Source organism: Juglans regia, chromosome 1 (assembly GCF_001411555.2).
Source record: "Juglans regia cultivar Chandler chromosome 1, Walnut 2.0, whole genome shotgun sequence".
Lineage (NCBI taxonomy): Eukaryota > Viridiplantae > Streptophyta > Magnoliopsida > Fagales > Juglandaceae > Juglans > Juglans regia.
In genome coordinates this window covers 31519815-31543279 of record NC_049901.1, presented here as the reverse complement: position 1 = coordinate 31543279, position 23465 = coordinate 31519815, and the positions used below count along the sequence as shown (strand labels likewise).

Sequence of the window (23465 nt, the reverse complement as noted above, 5' to 3'; positions counted from 1 at the left end):
CGCTACTAAACCTTAATTTGGTGCCCATCGCCGCTTGTAAACTCTTCCAGAAATGGGAAGTGAATCTTGGATCCCAATCCACCACTATAGTTTTGGGCACTCCAAGTAGCCTAACTATTTTCCTTACATAAAGTCAAGTTAACTTCCCTAGGGAAACTGTGTTAGTAATTGGAAGAAAATGACCACTTTTGGTCAGCCTATCCACAATCACCCATACTGAGTTCTTCCCACTTGGAGTCCTTGGTAGCCCGACTACAAAGTCCTTGGCGATGTCATCCCATTTCCACAATGGGATTGGAAAGGGCTATAAATTCCCTACAGGTCTCTAATGTTATGCTTTTACTAGTCTACATGTGGAACATATTTTTAAAAAAATGGGCGATGTCCTGCCCATTCATTCCCACAAAAAACTTTTCTTCAAGTTCTGGTACATCTTTGTGCTCCCCAAGTGTATTGAGTAGGGCGTTGAATGGGCCTTGGCGACATCCTTTCCTTAATCTCCAAATTCTTTGGGATCACTCTTTGCCCTTATATAGTAGGGTGCCATTCCTACTAAGACTGAAATACATTGGCCCCTTGTTGCACCTTTAGCTCACCATAGTCTGTTGACTTCACCTCTTGTATCAAGGCGAGAACTTCCTCTTGCTATGAGCTTCCCAACAATAACTTCCTCATTTCACTAAGGAGAGAGTCTATCTTTGAAGATCTTGCCACATTCTCCACTCGAGACTTTTCGACTTAGTGCATCAACGACCAAGTTGGTTTTCCTCGAATTATACTTGATTTCACACAGATAGTCACTTATTGTTTATAGCCACTTCCTTTGTCTCATATTGAGGTTCTTCTGGGTGAAGAGAAGTTTCAAGCTCTTGTGGTTCGAATATGGCGAAGACCACCATCGCCAATAACAAATCATGGATAGGATAGTTCTTTTTGTGATCCTTTAATTGTCATGAGACATACGCCACTACACGCCCTTTTTACATCAAAACACATTGAAGTCCTTTATAGATGCACCACTAAACACCATTGTTGGCCTATGAGGCTTCGACAAGGCCAATACATGAGTCGTGGTGAACCTCCTCTTCAGCTCTTTGAAACTCCTCTCACACTTCTTAGTCCATACAAACTTGGCATTCTTCCTTGTCAAAGCCATGCGTGGACTTGAAAGTTTGTAAAACCCTTCCACAAATCTCCAATAGTACCTGACAAGTCCCATAACACCTCTAACTTCATGAACCGTTATGGGGCGTTGCCATTCTACCATGCTTTGTTCTTACTAGGGATCGCAACTCCATCTTTAGATATTACGTGACCTAGGAACTTAACCTATTCTAGGAGCCATCCCTCTAAGGCTTCGTTGAGCTAGAGGAATCGGACGTTACTAACATTAAAACATTCATTCTTTGAACCAGACATAAAAAATCTCATAAATAAAGTCTTCGCTAAAAACATTAATAAAAGAAATCTCTAAAAAATAAACATTTTGTTCAATAGCACTTGTTTAAATATAATAGTCTAACTCGTGCTAAGCATTGCAAAAACATAAGTTATTTAATTGTAAAGCAAAAATCTAAAACCTCTTTCTTAAGCCTTAAACCTCATTGCTTATGTCAACCTCCTAGACAGAATCCTCGTCTGCAACATCCTGTAATTCTTCCTCACTTGGGGGTGGGAAAACATTTAAAAACAACTAAAATAGTTAAATACTTAGAACTACATCATGCAGTAAACATAACATAAATATAGATTTTCATTTAAAACATCAAACTCAATTTAATGCATAGAAAAAACATCAACATACATAAAATATTAACTTTAAAGCATTAAGAAACATTCATTTACCCAATCTTCAAGCATAAGCATTCATCGTTCTTAACAACATTAATCACTAGTTACCTTAACCTCATCATTATGGTCGTTACACACTGTTAACCCTCATGTCTTAGGGTTGGCGACTCTCGCAATCAATGTTTCTTCTTGAAGTAACCGGCTTAAGAACCAAAACCTCAAAAATGGATTATCATTAGGTGCACCGCCAATAATGCATTCCGGCGTTACCATCTGTCCCAACCTCTTGGTACCGTCCTTAACCTCATATGGTTAGTTCATTAACCCCAAGTATTCAAACTTTCTTTATCTTTTCCTTACATTAACATTTACCTTATCTTTCATTCTTTAAAATAAATATTCATGCAATATGGTATTCTTCAGTCAATCGTGCAAAATTACTCTAGCATCCTAAAGCATCTATCATCATACATTGGGTTAAAAATTAGGCTTATACATACATATATACTTTTGAAAAATAAGACCAAACTAAGAATTAAAACCCTCAAGACTTTTGTGTACCAAACTAAGAAATATGAAGGCAAGTGCAGGCGTACCTGGCCTTCTAAAACCTACTATACCACCAGGGTGTTATTCTAGAGAGACAGAAAGAGAAAGAAGCAATATAAAAGAGAATTTATACAGCGATACCTCACAAAAATTAAAAAAAAAAAATGAATCTATTAATTTCTTTTAATATAGCTGCTCACTTACACAAGATAGATTTGCACAGCTCAGAAACAATTGCAAATGCATCAATAAATACATCTTCGTAACCCATCTTCACTACTCGAAGCTCCTTCAATTCATTCATCCGACTATCAAACCGGGTCACTTCTTTCCTTATCTTATTTGGATGAACTGACAACAACATGGTTTCTCCTTCAACTTTTGCCTTGTGTCTTTGTCATGGAGTCAAAACAACAACAAAAAAAAGTATCCAAAACAGAAAATGTGACACATTAGCAAAACCAATCCCATCCCCGAGCATGGTTGTCAATTTCTTTGTAGAAAATCGAAGTAAAATAAAAATGAATTTCCCAACAAATAAATTTTAAAATTTCAAGTAAAGAAATCTAAACTTTTAAGAGACGGGAGCTCGATCTGTCAAAATATAGAGCCAAAGCTTTCAATGGGATTCGATTCTTCAAGCATGGAAGCTGCCTGGAAGCAATCTGCAGCATCAGCTATTCGTCCATCATCCCTGTAAACCATCCCCAGGTAATACCAAGCCATATGGTTAGTAGGATCAATCCTCAATGCATCTGATAGCAAGCTTCTTCCCACAGGCAATGCCATAGGGCCCATTTTTGACATCAGAGCACCAATCAAAACTTTGCAAGGAACATAACAAGGTTCTAGTAAAAGGCCATTAATATAAGCAGCTGAAGCTTCTTCGATCTGCCCACGACCTTCCCACATTATACCTGGTAGAAATTAAGACAGAAAATGAGAATTCTAGAGTAAGAATGCTCACACCATATTAGGTTCAGCACAGTATAAGATTCATTTAAAGCAGCCTGTAACAAGTTTTACAACTAAAAAATCTTGCTAAGAGCCATTGAAGCTGGTCCTTATTTGAATGAAATCGGCCATAATCCCAAATATGGTAGCAAAGGCAATAATAGAGAGATGGAGCGCTTGTCGTGCTCTAAAAATTACGTTTCAAAGGTGAGTAGATCTAGTTGGGGAAAAACTCCAAGGGGAGGAGGTATTTAGGTCTGGTTTGATGCAGAGATCATACAAACTATCTCATCTGTGTTGTACAGCTCATTTCATCTAGGTATCCAAAAGACCATCCTCAGTTTTATCTCATCTCAAAAGTTTTTCAAACAATTGCAGTGAACAGTAAAACACTGACAGTGAAAAGTTTTTCAAAAGTATGTATCTCTCTGCCAGTGAACAGTAAAAAGTCTCCTTTGCTTTCCCATCCCATTTCGTATTTTTGGCCAACAACAAAAATTGGTGGGACCCACTACAAATATATATTTTACAAGATTTAAATATGTTTATTAATTTTTTAATTAATAATAAATATTACTTTTTTTAATATATTCATAACTATTACTCAATAATGATTAAATGATTTTCAATTATTGGTGGGGCCCACCCTTTTATCAAATCCCAAAAAGTAAAAATTATTTTATCTCATCTCATTATCCAAACACATTTTTTATAAACCATCTCATCTCATCTCATCTTAACTCAAAAATCTCATTACTATTCAAAATATCTCATATCATTTTATCTCATCTGAACTGCATAACAGAACGAGGCCTTATGGTTTAATATGAGCCTAAGATGTATTGTCTTGGAACCTCAGGAGATTGACGGAGGAAGAGAAGGAGTGAAGGGTGAGAAATTTGTTCAAAAATTGGAAGGCCACTATAATGACTTCAAAAGACAAAATTTGTTCCATAATATGTGGATAATACTGTCTGTGGGTTGTCAAACATGTAAATTGTTGTTGTCTGAACTCAAGAGTCTCGGGTGGGATCTTATGCTAGGTACAAGCCCCAAATGTACAAGCGTTTTGTAAAAAAGTGGGTTTAACTGGTAGGTTTGATCTTCCAAGACTCCGTTAGGATCATGTCCCAATTCTCCTTGATTGCAAGAATTTTCTAGGCGAAAAAGGTATCTCAGATTTGAAAATATGTAGCTAAAATCAGAAGGTTTCATGGAAAGGAGAAAACACTGGTTGGGTTCTTATTGCTTTCTTGGTTCCCAGAGTTTTATTTTGAAAGCTAATTAAGGTTGTGGAATGAGGCATTTGAAAATGTAGATACATAGAAAATGTCTTGGGGTTGGTGGTATGCTCCCTCCAAGTCTAAGGTTTGAATCCTATTGGGTCTAACAATTTCTAGGGGCCACCAGACTGGGGAAACGTTTCCTTGAGAATTACCTAATGTGCACTTGCAGGAAACTCCTTGCCGAGAACTTGTGTATCCCTAGGATTAGTCGGGACTTTATTCTTGGATACCCAGTACCAAATAAAAGAAAAAAGATATGTAGAAAAGTGTTCTTCTAAACCAGGTTAAAGACTTGGATACTTTATTAGAAGAGAGAGATTTATGAGAAGAGGAGAAAATGGGGAATAAATTAGGCGTTACATCAAGATGGGTCTCTTTGACGGGCACAAGTACAAACGTACGCAATATTCCAAACCTAGAGGGACGGGCTGTTACAGGTGATGAGAGCTTTAAATGGAAAAAAAAGACCCTCAGGCCTAATGATTTTTCACTGGCCTCTTGGACTTACATGCTATGGAAGTGTTTTTTGGACTTACTACTGAAATTAGGTTTGCTAGAAGCCCCAATGCAACTTTTATTATGCTCATTCCAAGAAATCCAGGGTATTCAATTAGAAAGGACTTACAATCCATAAGCCTTGTGAGTGGAGTTTACAAGATCATTGCAAAATGTTATGCGAATAGGGTCTAAACATATTTGGAAATAATCCTATCTGTCTCATAATGCTTTTATTAGGAGAAAGCAAAATACTTCCAAAGGATTGTTAATACCTATCGAGATTGTCTTCAGAGGGATCCTTGAATGGCGCTTAGCAGAATGATCACTTCTACAGCAAATGATGGTTTTTGGTCAAGCTTGTTTATGGGTCCAATGATCCTTAAATCTCTCACTTGTTTGCAAATGGCACTTTAATATTGTTTTGAGTTAAATGCTGATCTAATCTGGATCAGAGTCAGTGCTGAAAAGCAGCCGGCTTAGTTTACAGGGTACAGTGTTTCTAATAGGCCGACTACTAGCAACATGTAAAAGACATCTTAGGACAACGAGAAATGATACTTGCAGTCATGAGTGTGCAAGCGTCGTACAATCACTTTAAAAAAGTGAATAAATACAGGATCCAAATAAAAAAATTAATTTTTTAATGGTAGACCCCACTTTTTTTCAAAGCGACTGCACAGTACATACGCACTCCATGACTATACGTAGCATTACTCTTGGGCAATTGCCATGTATTTTCCGTGTTCTAAAATTGGTTCTGAATTCACTAGTTAGTAAAAAAAAAAGAAAGATTTAGCTCTGACCTTCAGTGTGCAGAGCTTCGACAGAGTACCGTTTCAGCTCTTTGGCTTTTCCCAAACATATCTCCACATCCTTCCAATGAGAAATACTAGAGTATAAATTTGCCAGACCATGCCAAACTTCAAACTCATTGACTTTATCATCCTCAACCTATCATATACGAAAACAGAGAGAGATGAATTAAGAACAATAAATTTGGTAGTCTTGATTGTTTGTTTGTATCACGTAATGTTATATTTTCGTGAAGAAAAAAACCAAAACCAAATAAGTTCAAAAGAACATATAAAATTGCAATGAATTATATTTCTAGAAGGAAAGAATATAAAACATTTAAGAACATATTAATTTTTTTTTTTTAATGTCGGAAACCTCTACGAGACAGGCCCTTCCGGACTCATCCCTACAGAGTAAACTCTGATCCCGTGCACCGCACCCTCGGATTTAACAACATATTAAATTAAAAAGTCATAGCAACTAATTCCAAGGTAAGGCATTATTTACATTCTCTTAAGGTAAAGCAAACTCCCTTTTTATAATGATACAACTTGATACAAGCTCAAGAACGATTTCAACATTAGTTACTTTACAATCATTTGCATCTAGATAATGTAATAAATTTAAACCTACAGCATGTCCCTTTAAGCCGAAGCTTCAACGCGTGCCTCAGAGACATTGTAAGATAACAGAATAATATCACTTATGCACCCCTCATGCCAATAAATAGAATAATTCTATATACAACCGTAAAGTACGTAAACACCGCGTAATCACTTTGAAAAAGAATGAGATCCACTATTAAAAAATTAATTCTTTTCATGTGGGGCTGATGTTTTATTCACTTTTTTCAAAATGATTACGCGATAGTTGTACAATTCAAAGTTGTAAATATATTTTCTCCAATAAATAATGCATTTGGCTGAAATTATTATTAAAAAAAATTATTTTCTCAAATTCAAATACAGCATGTAAAGCAAGAGAAATGATTTGTACAAATCCCAAATAGACAAGCTCCATGCAAGCCCTTGTAAAAAAGTGGACCCCACCTTAAAAAAGTGTAAAAAAAAACCATTATTTATTAGTGTGACCCACTTTTTTTACAAAAAACTTGTATAAATTTTGTCTATTTGGAATTTATATCTAGCATTACTCGTAAACCAAATAGAATATCTAACCTGAGTAAACTTTCTAAGGGGCCCATAAGATTTCCTCTGGGCTTGAACTAATGCAAGGATGTAACGATAAGTCTCAATAGCATCTGTGAGTAGTGACTGGGAGACCTTTAGCTTTGCTTTCACCCTGAGAAGTGGTCCCTGTTCCCATTTTGTAGTCTCATCTAAAGCAGCATCAGTGACAACCTCAGCATCTGTGAGTTGCTGTTGGGCAGAAAAAACCAGAGCAAGTAATCTCCAACCTTTTAATATGGATCCGCCTGTTTCATCAAGAAACTTCTTCGCATATTGTAAAGCAGCATCCAAATTTCGGTGCTCTGCACGTTGAACACCCAACTCAAAAATCAAGTCCGTATTCTTGTGGTCCAAAGCAATAGCCTCATCTAATGACTTCAATGCTTCAGATTCAAGACGAGACCTCTCAAAGTCAGAAGAAGATACTTTAGCCTGCTTTCCCAAACAAAGGCCCAACATGCGAAGACCCACACCCTTTATGTGCTCATCAATTCCCTGAGCATTATTAATTGTCCTCCGTGCATATTCCACTCCCTCAGCAGCTAAACTTGAATCCTCACTACATATCTTGGCTGCCAATAAGAGTGCAGTGAGATCATCTGGTCGTTCATGTTTATGTAAAGATTTTCTCAGTAAGTTCAGTGCAACCTTGTCTTGTCCAGCACCACTGTAGCAAAGAGCTAACGAATTCCAAAGGTCGACCCGATGATATACCCCAGGCATTATCTCTTCAAGTTGCTTAGCCAAAACAGGCGTTTGGCAGCATAGAGATAGAGCAAAAGTTAGGTGCTCCATCACAGATGGATCCCATTGAGTCTTACCAAGGATAAATTTCCTCAGTAGAATCATCAAAAGTAGGATTGCCTCCTCTAGATTATTTTTAGGTACGTACGAACTATCAATCTGGACAGCTAAACTGGGTGGACCAGCCTCCACTCCACCGTACAGCAAAAACAATGCAAAGCCTTTCTGAATTCTAGTGCAGCAATCATTATCAAGGTTCCATTGACTAAGGAGGGCACGTCTATAAGCAGAAATTGCTTCATGATAGCAACCAGCTTGCTTCCAGAGTTCTGGAAGGAGCTCTACAGCTTGGCTGACTGTCTCTTGCAATTTACTCTCCACTTGAGCATCAGGAATGCCTTGGTAGAATATCCTCTCTACAGCATCAAGCACACTTTTACATTCATGAGCAGCCTCTGCAAATCCCCATGAAGCACGGGCTCATTTCTGTCTGCTGAAATTCGAATTTGAAATGGACAAAAGCCAAAAAAGGACAGGAATAAAAACCGAAGGTATATCATACCACTTAAATGCCCCAACTTTTGAAGAGACTTGGCTTTTAAGTATATGGCTTCAAGCACCACACTAGCAGCATGCTGTGAGACTGCATGCATTGATTCAGTGCGAGATCGACCCTTCCTGGAAGGTACTTTTTCAGCAATGGAAGGTTGCAATCGCTGTATGGCAGCTTGGAGATCAATGCCCTCAAACACACGCAGAGCTCCTTCTACATTACCTCTTTGATACTCCAACTTCCCAAGAAGAGCTCTTGCTTCCTGTAAATTATAAGAATTATACATGAAGCATCGCCTCTTACATACCAGCAACTATAAGATTTGAATATACAATAAATAAACATTTATAAGCACGGAACTTCATGGTCTTCCCTAGCATCTGCATGGCTTATATACTAGCAATCTGACTCAGTAAGTGATTAAAAATTACATATCATTACAAAACAGGAAATTTCCATATGTAAAGAAGGAACGTACATCCCACTACTCCCCATCCGGCCAGCCTCAAACTAGGGGGAGAGAGAGAGAGAGAGAGAGAGAGATCACAAAAAATCAGATTAAAAATGTAAAAGGGTTTTTTTAAATGTTGCTGATGGTAACTATGCCTGGGATAACAACAAAACAAATTCAAAATGCCATATTCTTCGACACTGGATGGAAATCTTAGGGGAATAAAGATGATAACAAAAATATCAGAACATAGCAATCAAACCCACCAAAAAACTGAGTTAATTTCAGATCATACCCTTTTATTTTCTATTAATATAATCTTATAGCTTAAATCCAGACTAAATGAGTGTAATCCCAGTTTTTAACATTACAAAGCACATTCACATCATATATCTTTGAAGGAGAAAACTACTTTGCCTCTCAAGTTGTACCGCTCAATTTGACCGTTATTTTTTTTTTTTCTTATTATTATTTTTTTTTACTTAGTGATTAAGGAATTGATTTTAAGTGTATTGGAGTATTTTTTTTTTTATTTTTTTAAAATATTTAGTGAAAAAAAAATTTAAAAAAAAACCCAAAAAATAACAAGCGGTCAACTTGAGCGGGCTACTCTGGGCGGTAGAGTAGCCCGACTCATCTTTGAAAAATGCTATTCATTATCCTTTCAACCATCATTGTTCGTTCCATCATCTCCTGATGTGGCATCAATGACCAACTATTAAGAAAAGATAAATGGTTTTCCAATCATTTAATGTCACACTAGAGAATGGTGAAAAGTGATGGTTAAAATGATGATGAATAACAACAGTTCTCTATATCTTTCTCCAACCATAATGATTATGGTAACAAGAATTTCCTGTGTTTGATATCATAAAACATCCTATTTGGTTTTCCAATCATGTGTGAGAATCAAACATCTGTTGCCATACGAGGTGCACATAGAATGCAGCCAGAGAAGCATGGTCGTGAAGACATTCTTTGAAGAAATGGAGAGCACGGTAGAAAAATGAAAGGCCCAATTGGTTCCTTACTGTTTTGCAAAGACAATTGGCCATTACTGTAAAAGAACCAGCCTGAAACGTTAAAAATCTCTAACAAGCAAGGCTCCAAGGAATTTTCTAAACAAATTAGCCAACATAAACCAAATGACATCTCCCCTCCTAGAAGCAAAGTGAGCAGGGTGAAATCACAGGTTCATCCACATGCTGGTATTTACCTATCAAAATAAATATTGGGCGAAGATTTTGCTTGCGGAAAGATGCCGTTCTACCTAACACCATTTTGAGCTAAGAATATAAGTGAAAAATCTAGGGTATGTACAAACGGGGTATACAGCACATGACAGCTAATAAAGGATTTTTGGGTTAATCAATAAGATCTCTATTAGTTCACTTAAAAGCTTCGGCAGTACAATGCTAAGAGATCTAGATACCCCCCTTTACAGTTTTTTTTTTTTTTCCAATGAAACAGATGGTTCCCTGATCGAGGACACCAACTGCCACTAATGTGCACTTCACATATAGAGCTCTGCAAATCCATGATGCTTAAGAATATGGGAACGATATAGCATTGATTGTCACTAACAAACATCAAAATGAAAATGCATGCATGTTCACTTAATAAGAGCTTCGTTAACATAAACATCCTAACCTCATAATTGAGCGATAAGCCTTCCCGTAACGAAGATTCTGCCTCTTGAATATTTCCCTCATCAAGCTTCGCTTCAACTTCGGCTGTTTTCATGCAAATGCCATTTGCGAAGACTTCTCGAACCTCCCTGCCACCCTCAAGTTCTCCGGACTCCATGGATTGGCTTCCTACAGCTTTCGCCTATGATCGTGGTCAATGTTAATGTCACCTCGAAGTCCTAAATTTGGATTGGACTCTAGGCCCGTGGGCCAAATTTGCTCTATCATTTAAAATTCTATGATTTAATTTTTATTTATTTTTCTTGATTTATTTATTTATTTTTAGCTTTTTTCTTTAATTTTACATGTAGGTAGTGGATTATAATAAATGGGGTGAAAACCAACTATCGGTTTTAAAACATGAAACTCGAGTTTCAAACTCGTATTCAGATTGTGTAGGTTCGGATTTTATAATACGGTTTTCGGCTTGGGAGTCGAAAATCATAATCGGAATCCGATTATCCGGAAGATTGGGTCAAAAGAAATTTGGTTCAGATGAATAGTCTTAATAATAATAGACTTGTCATCCAATCCATTGGACAAGTTTTGAGGCAAGCTTGGTGTCTAACTAGTTTAGGACGAACGACCTTATAAATATAGAATGTTTCTTTGCGCTTTTGAGCATATTCTCATTCAAAATTTTCTTAATTAAACAAGGTACTAGAAAGTTTAATAGTTGGATATAGGACTTGGGATAGATTATGAGTTCTCCCAATCTATCGTGCAATTTTGAATTACCTGAAAATATTAGGAAAGATTATGACTTCTTAAGGCTTTAGAAAGAATGAGGGAAGTTTGTTTGATTTAGAGTTACCTAGAAATCACCAAAAATCAGAGGTGCAGTAATTAGGAAAATGTAACACACCTGAAATCAATAGGATAACATAGAAACTTGCTCTCTTCGAGGGGAGCGCCTCTAGAAAGGGGAAAAAGTTAGAGAGACAAAGGTGGAGAAATGAAGAGGAAAATAGGGTTATATTACTTAATCGATGCCTTTCTCATTACTTGTTTTACAATATAAAGTATTTTGCCCTAAAACCATAATGAGCCATGGGCCAACCCAATACTAGAGTCAACTGAAATAAAGATGGATTACAATTAACATGAACTTAACCAACTGACTCAGGCCAAGGATGTGGCCCACAATTGACCCACACTATAGACCAATGGAGTAACCAAAGCAAGGTCCTAGACCCGGTCCAATCCAACACGCAAGTACACTAACTCAACCTAAACTTCAGACACTTCAACACACTTAACACATAACTCAACACCCACGTGCACTAGGGTTTCTTTATATCTTTAGATCCCTTCACAAGCCTTCTCCTTCAAGCCATTTCTTCCTCTTATTCTTCGGGCTCACAATTGTTGTGTAGCAAATCCTCCCCCATTAAAACACCTTGCCCACAAGGTGTGGTAAGTTGCTCTTTAACTGCGAATAAATTTCCCATGTTGCGTCCTCGGGTCCTTGTCCATACCAGCGTCCAAGAAACTCAACCAGTGCCTTGTTTTCCACTTTTACCATTCATTGGTTCAAAATTTCTTCTAGTTTAGGGCTGATCACGCCTTGGTCGTCGATAGGGGGAAGAGTTGGGATGGCCGATACCTTGGCACCAAGCTTTCGTTTGAGTTGAGATACGTGGAAGGTGGGGTGGATCCGTGAGGAAGATGGCAAATCAAGCTTATAGGCAGCGTTGCCAACCTTTTGAGTTACTTGGAGGGGGCCAAAGAAACAAGGGGCTAGCTTGAGGTTCCGTCATTGTGCAACGGACGCTATCGATATGTCTGGAGCCACAAGTATACCCATTCTCCTTTGGTAAACTCTTGTTCTTTCCTTCTCAAGTCATAGTATTTTTTGATGCTTTGTTGGGCTCTGTGTAAATTGTGTTGTAATACTTTAGAGATTTGGTCCCTTGTGTGTAGAGTGATGTCCACCATGTTGACCCGAGCTGTCCCTGGTGTGTAATCTAGTAATCGTGGTGGGGGGTAGCCATAGAAGGCCTCGTGGGGGGTAGCCATAGAGGGCCTCAAAGGCGTAATCTTGGTTGAATGGTATTGGGTGGAATTGTACCACCATTCGGCCAAGGGAGTCCACAAGGACCGATCCTTAGGTCAGTCACCTGCAAAGAAATGTAAGTAGTTCTCCATTGTCTTGTTCATTGCTTGGTTTGACCTTAGTCTGGGGCTGATAAGCAGTGCTTAGGGACATTTGTACCCCCTAGAGAGAGAATAATTAATTCATGCCAAAATTGGCTAGTAAAGGTGTTGTCTCTATCAGAGACTATTGATAGAGGCAGGCCATACAGCTTAAATATGTGCTTAAGGAATAGGTCAGCCACCACCTTTGATGTGTATGGGTGCTTTAGAGGTATAAAATGACTGTACTTCATTAATCTGTCCACAAAAACACAGAGACTGTCAAACTCCTGTGAGATGGGAAGCCCATCGACGAAATCCATGGATATATGAGTCCAAGGTTGGGTAGGTATGGGAAGTGGCTGCAACATGCCACTGGGTAAGGTATCATCCACCTTGGTTCTCTAACATGTATCGCAGGTCCTAATGAAATTCTTCAAATCTGCCTTTAACCCCGGCCAATAAAAGGCTCTCCTCACCCTATGGATAGTTTTGTCATACCTCGAGTGTCCCACCCAAGGGTCACTGTGTGTCAGCTCCAGCAATTTATTTTTGAATTCCTCATGGTGGGGAATATACAACCTATTCTAGAAATCCCTCCCTCAAAGTATACTTAGAACTCAGTTTGCCTTCAGAACAACGCTGTAAGAGTTCCTTAAGCTGTGCATTTGAATCATAGGCAACCTTCAAATCCTCCATCCAATTTATAATTGGAAAAGAGATCAGCATTAGAGTCCCTTCGTGCTCCTGTCATTTTATTGAAAGGGCATCTACCACCATATTTTCTGAACCCTTTTTATACTCCACCATGAAATTGTAGCCAAGTAACTTGGTGATCTATCGTTGCCACATTGAGGTGCCTATTTTCTGGTCAAGCAAATGCTTGAGGCTTTGTTGGTCAGTCAGCACCACACAGGTTTGTCCCACTAGGTAGGGTTGCCATTTAATGACAGCTGAAACTAGGGTATGCAGTTCCTTCTTGTAAGTTGACAATCCAAGGGCATGACCTTTTGAAGCTTGGCTAAAAAAAGCGAGGGGCCTGCCCTGCTGCATGAATACTACTCCTACGGCTGCCCGGAATGCATCACACTCAATTGTAAAGGGTGTGTTGAAATCCGATAGTGCTAACATCGATGGCTGAGTTACAGCTTCCTTCAACCTATGAAAGGCCACTTTGGCCTCCTGTCTCCATTGAAAACCATCCTTTTTGAGCATCCGAGTGAGAGGAGCATTGAGTCCCTCGTAACCTGTTATGATTTTGTTGTCATAACCCATTAGGCCCAAAAATCCTCTAAAGGCCTTGAGAGAATTAGGAAGCGGTCACTCCACCATGACCTTGAGCTTATCAGGATTAGCTCTAACACCTTGAGCTGATATTAAGTGGCAGAGATAAGCTATTTCCTTGCACCAAAATGAGCACTTGGACTTTTTTGCATACAACTTGTGTTGTCTAAGAGTCTCCAAAGTGATTTGGAGATGCTTGAGGTGATTCCACTTTGACTTGCAGTACACAAGAATGTCATGGAAGAAAACAAGAATAAACTTTCTCAAGTAAGGGCGAAATTTTAATGCCCCAATGGAAGGCCCAAACCACATGGCCTATACTCCAAAATGACTAGTCAATGATACAATTGGAGTTCCACTAGAACCTTATAAAGAGCAAGAACTTCTCATTCCCAAGCAATGTGAGATCTCATACATCACCTACTCTTATCCTTATCATATGGGGTATCACAAAAATGCCTCATTCATTAAGTTTTGAAAGTTTGAGGAGGTGTTGGTGAGTCTGAACAGCATCACTAGAAACTCGTAGTGGCCCTCATGAGTTCGAAATCTTGGGTACATCATCAGGCTTCACCCAAATCTGGTGGTAGCCGGACCTTAGGTCCAGCTTAGAAAAAATGACCGACCCCAGTAGTTCATCCATCAGCTCCTTCACCACTAGTATAGGGAATTTATCCTTGATGGTAACGTTGTTTAGGCCCCTATAGTCCACACATAGGCTCCATGTACCATTTGCTTTATGAATCAACAACACCTGAGAGGAGTAAGGGCTTTGGCTGGGTTGGATAACCCCTGAAGCCAGCAGTTCCTTCATGATTTTCTCAATCTCATCCTTTTGATAGTACCGATAGGGTCATATAGAAATGGGTTTGGTGTTGTTACATGGGTTCTTGGTGGGATAACCTTTGGGGTTCAGAAAAAGCTTCTGTAAACTACTCTGAAAGGGCCTTTATGTGCACTGACACCTCACTGTGTGTGGTTTGTTTGTGGCAGCCATGACTCTCCGTCAGCTGTAAGAGAACTCCTTTTGACTCCAGTTTATTATTCTTATTTAAAGAGCCATCTTCTATCATCAGGGCAGCAGCTAAGCCTTGCATTTTTACCTCTTTTCCTTCACAATATAATTGCATTGAGAGTTTATCAAAGTTCCACAACACTAATCCCAGCTCCCTTAGCCACTTAATACCAAGGACCATGTCTCATCTAGCCAACACAAGCACTTGCACTTCCACAATAAAAGTGGTTCCCTGAATGAGAACCCTCACCCCATTGCCTCACTCCATTGCACTTCCCTTCACTTGGGATAATTTCCCCATTTGCTACTCTAACCTTAACTGTCTCCTTTTCATTCATAGCTAACTTGGCTTGTTGAAGAATGGCAGGGTCTAGAAAATTGTGAGTTGAACCCATGTGAAAAAAATGGTGACCCACTGGCTACCAATCCTCCCTTTCACCCTCATAGTTCGTAGATTATGAGACCATGTTAGGGCATGAAGAGAGATTTTAGGGTCCACTTGAGTGGCACACAAGTCGAGGGTTGTTGTTTCTCTTGTTTTCTCACTTGAGGTTTCCTCTTCAGGTCCAACACCTTCCTGTTCCAGCAGCACATCCTCAAAAAGGTACAATTTTGGATTTTGGCATTTGTGTCTTGAACTCCATTTAGCATTGCAATAATAGCATAACCCCTTGTCTCTCCCATCTTTCATTTGTGTTTGGTTAATTTTCTGGATTGGTAAATTAGTTTGTTGTTGCTTGGTTTTGCTAGTTTCTGTGGAGTGGTTGGAATGATGGTTGGTGTTTTCAGGATGCCAAGGTCAAGGGAGTAAGCCTGGGCAGGTCTGGTTCCTTTCTTGGTTAGGTTTATATTTTCTTCTTGCAATTTAGCTAGGCTGTATGCAGAGGTTAAATTGGTGGGATTGAACATTCTTAAAGGGAGTCTTATGTCATCTCTTAGTCCACTTAAAAAGCAACTAAGCTTGTATGTATTAGACAATCCTCTTAGTCCACTGAGTGGGTCTGCCCTCCACCTAGTGATAGCTTCCATGGGATCGTCATAGGCGTTAGGCCCAAATCTCACCAACAAAGAGTTAACAAAAGAGTCCTAATGGTGATATGATGAGTCTCTTCCATATTTTGGAACCAGATTAATTCCTTTCCTTCAATATGGAATGATGTCAATTTTATCTTGTGTTGTGGTAATGTGTTATGAAATGAAAAGAACTTATTTACCTTGTAAATCCACCTTGCAGGATCTTCTTCCATGAAAACAAGGAAGTCTAGGCGCACTGTACTAGTCTGAAGCTTACCCATAGGGTGCTGTTGAAAGTTGTGATGGGGTTGGTGAGGCGGCTATTGCTACTGCTGGTCAGGCAGCAGCTATTGGTGACCCATGTTCTCATATGCATGGGCACCCGAGAAAGACTCTCTGGGGCTTTCATTAGTATTTCTTTTTTGCAACTCTCCTATAATGATGGCTAACTGCTGTACTATAGCTTCCATTTGGGTTTTGATAGTTGTCATTTATGTCTCAAAGTGTAAACGTTGATTCTCGGTAGGGCTTTCATTAGTATTTCTTTTATGCAAATCTCCTATAATGATGGCTAACTACTGTACTATAGCTCCCATTTGGGTTTTGATAGCTGTCATTTATGTCTATAAACGTTGATTCTCAATAGATTTTTTGAGGTCTTGGTATTGAGAATCTGTAGACTTTTTTAAGGTAGTGAGCCCATCTTGAGCTGATTCAATCTAGTACCTTCTGCCATAGATTCAAATCTGATGCACAAGAATGTGTCTCTTGATACCAGTTGTAACACACCCGAAATCAATAGGATAACACACAGAAAATTGTTCTCTTCGAGGGGAGCACCTCCAGAAAAGGGAAAAAGTTAGAGAGAGAAATGTAGAGAGATGAAGAGAAAAATAAGGTTCTATTACTTGATCGATGCCTTTCTCATTACTTGTTTTACAATAAAAAGTATTTTGCCCTAAAACCATAACGGGCCATGGGCCGATCCAATACTAGACTCAACTAAAATAAAGATGGACTGCAATTAACATGAACTGAACCAACTGACTCAGGCCAAGGACATGGCCCACAACTGACCCACAGTACAGACCAACGGAGTAACCAAAGCAAGGTCCTAGACCCGGCCCAGTCCAACACTCAAGTATACTGACTCAACCTACACTTCAGACACTTCAACACACTTAACACTTAACACCCACATGCAATAGGGTTTCTTCATGTCTTCAAATCCCTTCGCAAGCCTTCTCCTTCAAGCCATTTCTTAAAGGCTACCGAGATCTTAGGGCTAAATCAAGAAAGATTTTTCTTTGATGACAAAATTTAGAAGTTGTTCGGCTTTGTTAGTCTGCGAGAAAAATCCTAGAAGTTATTGACCATGAGACTGCTGACTTCCCATATATGTTTTAGGAAACTTCCAAAAATCAAGGCCATCAGTTGTGCTATTATGTTTCTAATAAAATAAAATAAAAAGAGTTTGAGAAACCTCACAACCTCCAACTTAATTTTAGGTTGTGTTTGGTTGTTCAACCAAATTCAACTCATTTCAATTCATCTCAAGCCAATCATTGATGAGGCTCACTACTTTTTCAACTTCTCATTAGAAAGTTAAACTCATCTCAACCTACTTCACACATTTAACCTAAAAAGTTAAACTCATTTCAATGGGACCTACAAAATACTACTATTCACAACTCAACTCATCCCAACATTCAAACGTAGCTTTAATTGTTTCGAAATTCAAAGAAAAGCCACAATAGCCTCCATATGTGCTTTGTGCCACCACTCTCTCTTCTGCCTAGCAAAGATTTCTTGACACCAAACAATCCCTGCACCTTAGGTAAGTTTCAGCCTCCATAAGCATTGTCTTGCCTTTCTTTGAGTATTTGTTTGATCCCTCTAAAGCATCAAACTGCAGACTGCCAGAAGCAAGAAATACGTCACTAAGTTCTATCAAATAGTCATATTGACAACAAATCCAAAGTGAGTATTCCTTATTTTCTTTATGTAATTCGAATCATATGCCGCCTCTCATAGTATTTGTCTTCCAATAGCCCTCACACTCTCAAGTCCCTCACCACAAATCAGAAATTGAGCCATAGACATTGCTAGAACTCTGGTAAGAATAACTCAGGGAAAAACACCTATTTTATGTGTGGTGTGTCTGAATATACGCAATAAAAGACTCAATAGTTTAAACCTTAAAAATTGTATTCCTCATCAACTGAAAAACACATATCACAACTGCTCAAGTAAAGACTTCACTTTCATACAATAAAACTTGCATGTCCTAAGCATTACGAAAACTCCTATGTTATATTATGAATGTTTCGACATAAAACTCGTATATTAGCAACTTTGTAGGGTATAGATGATGTTTAAACACATAGAAATGTCCTCCAACACCACCTTGGGTTGGACAATGTGAGGTTATACCCAACTTCTAAAATCACAAAGAATCAAGGTTGCTGCCAACAACTCAGACAACCCTTAGAATCTTACCATTACCTAGTATTGCATGAAAAAGGGCTTAGAAACAGGCATAACAGATTTCTTTACATGCTAATTTGACATCATAGGCATGACACACACAAAACATATGCTATCAAGAGCCTGTCATGCAACATGACAATTTCAAACATAGAAAAGCCACGATTTCTTATGTTTGACATATCTAGATATAAGGGACACTCCCAAATCACATGCATACGACCTACAAATAGCATGTACCATGTTTTTAAGTGTAGTTTCGCAATCCAGACAAGCTAAATATCCTAGAAGGTAGAAATTTCAATATATTGAGTATAAGAATGAACGAACATTCCTCAAGCCATCACTTCTTGCATATTTGATTTGTAAGGATTGATTAGTTCACTATTTTGTAACAAATACATAGTGCATGAGTTAGTATCTAGAAAGGAAAATGTCTATATATCGTGTGCATATCCAAAATATGGCATGTATAGTTATTTGAAAGATTTATCAAAAATCTCTCAAGTTTTTAAATGTGATTCTTGTTAACAATCCCAAATGGCTCTAGAAGTCAAATTCGAGCATGTTATTATTTGTTATACCAAAAGCTGAAGAATCCTTTATAATACATCAAAAAGGGTTGTTGTTGGTAACCCCAAGTGGGCCAAACAACCAAATGGCTTGTGATTTACATGTATTCTAACTCGTGAAAAATCATGAGAGCATGTCTACATGTGCATACACATTAGTAGTGAAATATAAGAGTAGATATGCATGATCCAAGGCCAGTTTTGCTCACTGCCACTAGGAAGACAACAAGCACTCTATGAATTATATGTTCATATTTGACATGCTTAGTTGTTTGTCAAAGCTAAGGAGATAAGGTAAGTGTCATGATCATACTTTTAATGAGTGTTATCATTATATTGATTTGAGTGCAAAAAATACTTTTTTCCCTTTGGCATGTAAAACCATATTCATTGTTAGGCCCTTTTCATGAAGCTTTGATGAAATATGACAATGTGCTTGTGGATGCAACATTACATATGGTATGATGAATTCGTTATTTAAAGGAATGTCATATCATGAATATACTCATGTATTTTATGCTTATTGATTGTCATAAATGGATGCTATGTCATGATAACCATGCTTAGGTATATTAATATGCCCACGTTTAGTGCTATGCAATGCATATGAATATGATATACCAATAAATATGCCATGCCATAAACATCATGAAGTCATTATGGTCCCAAGCACAATGACAAAAGAATATAAGAAAGTAGCCATACAAACAATAAAAAATCTTTAATGCTTGGCCTAATCTTTAATCCACCATTTTTCATGTTATGATTTATGGGGTCAACAACAATTGGACCGATACACACATATTATGATGGTCATTGTGCAAGTGAAAGACAAAACTATGGAAGATATTAGATGTCAATCATTCACTCATCCTTGCTACATGAATTTACATTATTACTTCTTAAATACTGTATATGTTACTATTGAATGATCCACATGCTATATATGAGTACAATTATATATGCATGAAGGTTTCCAAGGTAAAGCCTATGGTTAAGTTTATTGTATGATATGTTGTTTGCTAAGTCTTCGATTCACTTTTTTTTTTTTTTTAATGTAGGGGATGTTTGGAAATATTTTTCATCTCATCTCGTCACATCTCATTTCCTTCACAAATATCATTCAAACACAAACACTTTTAAATTAATCATTACAACTTTTTCAAACTAATCATAACAACTTTCCCAGCTTTTCAAATAAAAAACAAAAAATAATTCAACTTTTTTAAATTAAAAAAAATTATATTTTAACAATATTTTAATTTTATAATATTTTTTATTCAATTTTTTTTCTCTTCTTTCTCAAAACCAAATAAATAATACTTATATCAAACTATCTCATTACTATTCACAAACCATCTTATTACTATTCACAAAATTGTTATTTCGTCTCATTCCCAAACACTCCCTTAATGTCTCAAGTGATGATGATGTAGACACATAGTAGAAGGGCCGCAAGTAAATTTACTTTACTAAATTTAAAAATGTGTTATCTCATCTCATTCCCAAACACCCCCATTAATGTCTCAAGTGATGATGATGTAGACACTGAGTAGAACGGTCGCAAGTAAATTTACTTTACTAAACTCTTAGATTACAAATAAATGTTATTGCAACGTTGGACTAGTTAATTATTTTTTATGTTATTATGTCATTATGTTCAATTTTATGAGAGATTTTCATCTTAATTGATTTTATAATTCAATAAAATATCAAATTTTTATGATCTCGAATCTCTTTATTGAGCATAAAAGTTATATATATAAGTTTGTAACATTTCTAACTTACAGATGGGATGTTTCAATTAAAGTGTCATCTATAGATAAACTGGTTTAGGATATATAAGTAATCATAATCTTATATTGTATCATATATAATATATAAAAGTGGAGTTTGCCAAATCAAATATGGAATTTCAAGCTGTGAAAACACCGTTTAAGAAAGAAATGCTAAAGACCAAACCACACATTCCGCAACTTTTAGCAAAAAGTCCCTATTTCTCCAAAATATACAAATCACAAACTCAAAGCATTGCAATATTTTGCTCCTTCCCATTATTTTCTCTATTTTTAAAGTTGTAGCTGCCCGATAATATACACCAACAACACTTAAGTCTCATTTGGTTACACAGATGAGATGAAATAAAAGTTAAAAATTGAATAAATTATTATTAGAATATAATTTTTTTTAGGATTTGAAAAAGTTAAATTATTTTTTGTATTTCGTTTGGAAGTTTGGAAAAATTATAATGATTAGATAATATTAGATAGTTTGTGAAAACAAATCAGGCCTTAAACTACCGTTACAAATACATATAAAACTTGAACAATGCATATCTAATTAGAGAACACAAAACAACATGTATGACATCCTTTACAATTTCATCCCCTTTCTTTTAAGCCCCCATTTGTATTGTAAAATGGTCTCATCTCATCCAATCTCATCTCAATATCCAAATAGCATTAATATAAATACTTTTCAATTTCAAATCTTGAACTTTTTCATCTAATCATTATCTAATCATTACAAATTTTTTAAATTTTAAACAAAACACAAAAAACAATTCAACTAATTTTTCAAATACCAAAACAAAAATAATATTAAAAAATAATATTCTAATAATATTATAACTTTATAATATTTTTATTCAATTTTTTTTCTCTTTTTTCAAAATTCTATAAAATATCTTAACTCAAACTATTTCACTCATATTCATAAACTATTTCACTATTATTCACAAATTTCTTATTTCATCTCAACATTCAAACAAGATCTTACTGATCTCAAACCAAAGTATAACAATGATTAAAAGAACATGTTTAAAACTAGCAACATTTAAAGGAGCAAGCATCGTTGAATGCCACCTTAAAAATTGGAGAAGTGCCACAACCATAAATGGATTACGTAAAAGTAATGCAACAAATTGATGTGGTTTTATGTGATCCGTCATATTTACTTTACAATAAAAATAACTTTATAATTTGACGAATCACATCAAACTATATGAATTTGTGATATTACTTTTGTGTAATCGATTTGTGGTCAGAATATTTTTCTAACAAGTGTCAAAATTTGTTCAAAAACCGGTTAAATAACAGTTATAGCACCGCTTCATTGCTAAACTTGGAATATAAAAATGCTGCTATATAACAATTACCGAGACTTTGAGTCTCACATGTAAAATGCATGCACATTGAAAAATTATCGGAGGCACTTTGAATTTAATAAAAACACCACAACAGTCAGTATAACAAGCATATAAGCGATCTCAAAAAAAAAAAAAAAAGTATATGAGCTACCGCCATCGTCGCCTACATCAACAACGGCCACCTCCAGATCCACATGAAATCCACCCAATGGGCCACCCTGATCGAGTTCGTCACCTAGCTACCTCGACTACACGGGCAATTGTAAGGTTGAAGAGACATCGAAGGGGAGTACTATAGCTTCACAAACAATGATTACCTACCGAACTATTCTATTATCAATGTATTTTGAAAAAAAAAAAAAACGACCCTTTGTTTGGTTCCCTAGAAAATTGAGGAAACGAATAGGAAATCAATATCTAGCTATAGTAGGCTGCATTTTATTGACAATAGAAGTTTAGCCATTATTGTTTTCTTAAATCCTAGTTAAAATGAATTTAAGAATCACATGAATCACAATTCTGATTCATCTTTTTCCATATTAATTTTCTCAACAACCAATTGGGCCTCATCCAAAATCCTTAAACACCATACCTTAAAATCTTCCCGAAGAGTGTTCTGTATTGCTTTGGTACTTAAACGATGCAAAGACGACGACGTTCAACTGATTCCATTTGAGAAGCTGAAGCTAGCTGGCAGAGGATCAAGAGAATCGACATGTTGAAAATTTGTATCATATCGCCGATGACATCGTTTCACCGGAGTCATTCAAATTGAATTCGATTGTATCATATCGACATTGTATTAGATCGTCATTTAAGATGCAAGGGAAAACGGATGAAATTGGAGTTAGACAATCAAGAAAATCTTCAAGATAAGTCAAATCGCAAACCATACGCGAGAAGGAGAGAAGGGATTTGATTCATGCATTGGGTTCTTCACCTTTTCAAAGGGGATCGAGGACGACGATCTTTTTGCATTGGAGTTTTACAAAATCAAAAGTGCAATGCAATACTTCACCGACCACTTCGGATATATTTACCGTGAATGGTCTCTCTCACCCTCAACTCTGGATCTTGAGGTGTCGACTCTCCGTTCGGTAAACAATTTCAAAGTAGAAATTAGCTATTTTTATGCGAGATCATAAAAACTATTTTATGCAAACTGAAAATTTAAAAAAAGAAATCACTTTTTTTTAAATATAAAGCAATTTGTATATTTGAAAAAGCTTCTTTAATTAGTTTCTAGAGAAAGAAAGAGAATTATATGAAACGAAAAATAAAAATTGAATAAAGAGATGAAAAATATGTGT

At 36.9% G+C, this 23465-nt stretch overlaps 1 protein-coding gene across 2 annotated transcripts; it reads right to left on the bottom strand.

The window, feature by feature from the left end:
- Positions 1–2494: 2494 nt before the first annotated feature.
- LOC108993587 (protein NPG1-like) lies at positions 2495–23197 on the bottom strand. 2 transcript variants are annotated; one of them, XM_018968573.2, is made up of 7 exons: positions 23096–23197; positions 22748–22845; positions 10462–10641; positions 8370–8622; positions 7052–8262; positions 5882–6029; positions 2495–3257 (listed from the first exon to the last, which is right to left on the bottom strand). In XM_018968573.2, exons 3-7 carry the CDS (start codon positions 10615–10617, stop codon positions 2938–2940), a joined length of 2088 nt encoding a protein of 695 aa, XP_018824118.1. In that variant the 5' UTR covers positions 10618–10641; positions 22748–22845; positions 23096–23197; the 3' UTR covers positions 2495–2937. The 2 variants fall into 2 exon arrangements, with proteins under 2 accessions (XP_018824118.1, XP_018824117.1); XM_018968572.2 differs by having other exon boundaries at positions 22748–23156.
- Positions 23198–23465: the final 268 nt, after the last annotated feature.

Bases quoted from the DNA above. Each gene is read 5' to 3' on its own strand.
- LOC108993587 (XM_018968573.2), bottom strand. From the start codon at position 10,617: ATGGAGTCCGGAGAACTTGAGGGTGGCAGGGAGGTTCGAGAAGTCTTC. The intron at 6,030-7,051 runs GTTAGATATTCT...CGTATATGATAG, and splicing joins CCCTTAGAAAGTTTACTCAG to GTTGAGGATGATAAAGTCAA. The intron at 3,258-5,881 runs GTCAGAGCTAAA...AATTTCTACCAG, and splicing joins CGAAGCTCTGCACACTGAAG to GTATAATGTGGGAAGGTCGT.